Source organism: Oncorhynchus keta, chromosome 1 (genome assembly GCF_023373465.1).
Source record: "Oncorhynchus keta strain PuntledgeMale-10-30-2019 chromosome 1, Oket_V2, whole genome shotgun sequence".
Lineage (NCBI taxonomy): Eukaryota > Metazoa > Chordata > Actinopteri > Salmoniformes > Salmonidae > Oncorhynchus > Oncorhynchus keta.
The window spans coordinates 85,894,427-85,899,426 of record NC_068421.1 but is presented as its reverse complement, the minus strand read 5'-3'; the positions used below and the strand labels follow the sequence as shown (position 1 = coordinate 85,899,426).

The 5,000-nt window shown below is 43.6% G+C and overlaps 1 protein-coding gene across 1 annotated transcript in view; it reads right to left on the bottom strand.

Annotated features, from left to right (window-relative positions):
- Positions 1 to 1,905, bottom strand: part of LOC127907581 (phosphatidylinositol 3-kinase regulatory subunit gamma-like) — a 41,471-nt gene extending 39,566 nt beyond the window's left edge. Inside the window, exon 1 of the mRNA XM_052463407.1 lies at positions 1,407 to 1,905. Coding sequence (XP_052319367.1) covers positions 1,407 to 1,518 — 112 coding nt within the window. The 5' untranslated portion in view covers positions 1,519 to 1,905. The remainder of the gene's footprint in view (positions 1 to 1,406) is intronic.
- Positions 1,906 to 5,000: the final 3,095 nt, after the last annotated feature.

The following is a 5,000-nucleotide window of genomic DNA, read 5'->3' as shown; positions in this document are numbered from 1 at the left end:
GTTGCATTACAGAAGTGAAGATATACCATTATCAACTCTACATGCCATCTTAAAGCTGTGTCTCTCTTGGTTCCCAGCCTATGACATCACAGTGAATACGTGAAGCCCCCGTGAAAGAAAGCTTTGAGAATCGCAGAGCCATTGAACTGCATTGAGAGCGCATATGAATGGAAGGGGACACAGGCTGTAGGAGAATACGTTTCACCCTTATTCACTCCTCCACCACTCCACCAACGACATACAGCCTTTATCATTTCAGTGTGGCCCTTAGGACAAGAGAGAGGGTTGCTGTACAAGCAGAACGGGCTCAGGATAATGCACTTCAGCGGGAGAAAAAGAGCTACCGGTCAATTCTATTCCGTGCGATTGAACAGCGCCTCCTGCTCCGTCCACCGAGCCTCTGCTCTGTTAAAAAAAGGAGAAGGAATGGAGGTGGGAGTCGAATGACACTTGCACAATTACCGAGAAATGACTCAAATACATCTAAACATCTATATGACAACCGGCTAGAACTACGCGCAGACATTTGCATGAAATCTGAACCCGGAGCAACATCGGTACTGTGGGTTTTACTTCACTGACTTGTAACACAATGTTTTCTGATCTCTTTCCCCTCCCCCACAACCACTCCTGCACTGGACTGAAAACATTTGACTATTTGACAACCAGGATAGGCCTACTAGAGAGATGGTCAAACATGGTGAAATAGAGGTTAGGTATGAGCCACATTAATACGTATTAAATACACTGTTATGAAAGAACAAAGCAAATTGACAAAGCTGTGGCCTTCGTGCTTAATTAATGAATGACTGTAAAGAAAAAAAAGAATAGGTAGCCGAATAAATAACTATCTATTTTCAGATCATGTCATTTCATTTGTATTATAGCGACAATATATGCGCCTGTAGTGTTGGAATGGAAGGGTTCTTGCAGGATACAGAAGCCTGCTAGCAGGCAGCAATGTGCTCTTCAGATAACTACTCCGATAAACTAGTCAAACAAGTTGAAACATTGTTGCAAACTAAATAACGCATCTGATACATTGTAACAATAAATTCTAAATGATTGTCATCACCATTGAAACAGTAGCAACAAGTCCCAGGATGTCGGCAGATATTATCGGTGCAGATACAATGTAGCGATGTTAAAACGAATTGAACGAAACACTATAACGGTCATTTGTAGGTGCTTTAAAACGATTTCAGGAAGAAGAAACGAGTATTTGTGCACCTGTAATAACTATGAATGAAAAAAACAAAGTTACCTAAATGACTAGGCTCGCTATCAGGACAGACAGGTTCGCAGGCAAAGCGTTCTTCTCAAAGTGTGGACTATTCAATCCGCATCCACAAATAGGATACAGTATTTTACCACACAGTGACTATTCAATAGTTTCAGTGGCCTACCTGGAGGTGGTTGGTCCATTTCAATATAAAATATTAATTCTGTGGAATATGGCATCATCACGTCCCTCCAATCATCTTCGTATTTTTCCGTAGTCCAAACGGTATTGTACATTGTCTTTACTTCACTTGCGAATGACACTTGTCTTTCTCCAAATGTATATATGCGCACAGGAGGAACGACAAAAAAACCTATACAACACTTGACTGATCTGAATACTGCTATCTACTGTATAGAGGATAGCTCAACTAGAGCCGTCTCTGATGATCTGAATTCCTGCTTCAGACACAATAAATACGGTGAATTCTTCTGTAAAAGCACCTGGATTCACTGCTCTGATCAGACATAAAACCTCACTGTTCCAAAGGCCTATAAAATGTTCTAAAAGTCCTACAGAGCTGAAAGTAGATGCCAGCTCTACAATCAAGTCTGTTCTTCAGGGACCGAGCAGTCGTCTTCATTTTAAGAAGACTGACAGCGCGCAGGCAACCTTTCACATCATCTCGGCGCTACCACTTCACGCGGAAACACGGGGGGGGAGCCGTTTCTAACAATGACGTACTGAAAGTGGGTTTGTACTTTTATTGCGCGGTGTTATTGCATACGATGTTATTACATAATTAGGGAGGAGTATTTATGGATATGAACATATTTAGCTGTTTTGGGGTTTAGAAATCACGTTAGTAATTTTCATCATTTTTACTGCCCCCCTTTTCCACAAACGGATTGGTATGTTCCTATCCCGTCTGCTTTGGTTATTGCTATCCGGGATCCTTGGGACGTCCCCACCCTAAATCATATCCCTTACCTCAACCCCTACCCTTACCCTGACCCTGACCATAACCACAATTAACCCCTACCTAACCCTAACTTTAACCCGAACCTTAACAATTTCAAATGTCAACTTCAAGGGGGTAGGGACTTTCCAGGGTCTGTGAGCTGGGCAGTAAGCACTCCAGAGTAGGGAACCAATAGGAAAATGACTTTACTTCAACTCTGTTGCCGGAGTTATGAGTTAAACATTTTTGCAACCTTCCTGGCCAATGAACAATATCAAGGATGCAGGAAGTGAATTGCTGATTGGACCAAACAGTTACTATAAAGGGACAAATGGATGCAGACCACAAAAGGAGAAAAGCGACAGTAAAATGTCTAGTACTCTGATCACAACCACAACTCCTGGTCGGGTACAGAACACAGCCTACTAACTATGTTACAGCTTACTGTTAATTCACTTAGAAATGTAATAACAAAATGCACCATGTAAAAAATGGGTAGGTCTCAGCCTATGACATATTCAATCAACGTGTGTTGGCATTGTGTTCAATGAGTCGGCATTGTATTGAGCGAGATGGATGATCTGTATACAGAGCACAGACTGACTGAGCATTCTGACCACCCTGCTAACATACATTTAATAACCCAGTAATAACAGTGTAATATCAACATGCAAAGGAGCATTTTATCAGAAGAGGATTTAACCCAGTCTGGTTGGTGGCCTAGTTCAGGGGTCTGGCTGCCAATCTGCCGTCCCAATCTATCTCCCCTCTCCTCCTCCTCTGTCTGATCTGTCCATCAAGAAAAGAAAAGGGAGGCTGTCCCCCTGCCCAGTATATAGGCCAGGGATGTCACTGAATTCATCTGTTTAATACAACTTAGGGGAGCAGAGGGGTCTGTGTGTAACGGAGGGTCCCCCAGTACCCCATCCCAGATGGCTCATGCCGGACACACAGCCCCTCTGTGTCAAGTGTGTCAAAGTGTTTTAATTGCCTCTGTCTGTAGTGAGGTGGTGCCACACAGGATTGTCTGGACAGATGGAAGGGTAACAATGACTTAGGAACTGACTAGGCCTGCATGGTAATCCACAGGAGATAGAGTCTCATCTGCTGTGTTTTATCTATGCATCGTGACAGGCTCCCTCTGAAACACAGGAACAATAGACGGGAGATGCATCATGCCTGCATTTTGCATACTTTATGCATGATAATGACCAGCAGCCGTCTGAATAAGTGTTTGTGTGTGTGATTGTGTGTTGGTTTGTGTGTGTTTATGTGTCAATGTGTGTGTGTCTGTGTGTGTGTGTGTGTGTCTGTGTTTGTGTGTCAGTGTGTGTTTGTGTGTGTATGTGCAAGTGTGTGTGTGTGTGTGTGTGTGTGTGTGTGTGTGTGTGTGTGTGTGTGTGTGTGTGTGTGTGTGTGTGTGTGTGTGTGTGTGTGTGTGTGTGTGTGTGTGTGTGTGTGTGTGTGTGTGAATGTGTGTGTTTGTGTGTGTATGTATGTTTGTGTGTGTGTGTATGTGTCAGTGTGTGTGTGTGTTTGTGTCTGTGTGTGTGTGTGTTTATGTGTCAGTGTGTGTGTGTGTTTGTGTCTGTGTGTGTGTGTGTTTATGTGTCAGTGTGTGTGTGTGTGTTTATGTGTCTGTGTGTGTGTGTGTTTATGTGTCAGTGTGTGTGTGTTTATGTGTCTGTGTGTGTGTGTGTTTATGTGTCTGTGTGTGTGTGTGTTTATGTGTCAGTGTGTGTGTGTTTATGTGTCTGTGTGTGTGTGTGTTTATGTGTCAGTGTGTGTGTGTAAACTATCCCCCCTTTGCCTCCTCCTTCCCACACCTCATTTTTATGACATAATTTATTAATTTGTTAGGAGGATCAGTCAGGGATGTGTTTACTTGCCATCCTGTGTTTCTGGCTGTTCTCAAGCATCTGCTACACAGGTGGTGAGTGTGTGTGTGTGTGTGTGTGTGTGTGTGTGTGTGTGTGTGTGTGTGTGTGTGTGTGTGTGTGTGTGTGTGTGTGTGTGTGTGTGTGTGTGTGTGTGTGTGTGTGTGTGTGTGTGTGTGTGTGTGTGTGTGTCTGTGTGTGTGCGTGTGTGTGTGTGTGTGTGTGTGTGTGTGTGTGTGTGTGTGTGTGTGTGTGTGTGTGTGTGTGTGTGTGTGTGTGTGTGTGTGTGTGTCTGTGTGTGTCGTGTGTGTGTGTGTGTGTGTGTGTGTGTGTGTGTGTGTGTGTGTGTGTGTGTGTGTGTGTGTGTGTGTGTGTGTGTGTGTGTGTGTGTGTGTGTGTGTGTGTGTGTGTGTGTGTGTAACCACAGGTGACCTCTGGGACTCAGGTGTTGGTTTTGTCACCCCTGTAGCCATAGAAACGCAGCAGCGCCCAGTAAAGCACTGTATTGTGATGATTCAGCGTTTACTAAGAGCGATATCCCTTTCAGACTCTGACTATCAAACGGTCTTAAATAAAGGTATGCTTTGATAAACTACTTCAAGTGTAGGTACTGCTTAGAAACAAAGAGTGCAGTAAACTAGTTTTTCCAGTTGTCTGAACTACAACATCAAGACACTGTCTGCTTCTTCTAGCCTTTCAACGTTATCCGTTGAATTCATTTATCTGCTTTGTCGGGTAAAGCAACCCTCTGGACACTCTGAAATTAGAGTTAAAGTTAGGATTGGAAAAAAGGGAAGGCCCAGACCGACAGCGATGAATTGGGTTCCTATGGGAACATATCACATTTAGAGAGTATTTCTATCTGTGTGTGTATGATTGCAGATTTCTAGCCCTGCCTTTTACGCCCCTTTCTCAGTGTGCTGTATGTGTGCTGCAGTAG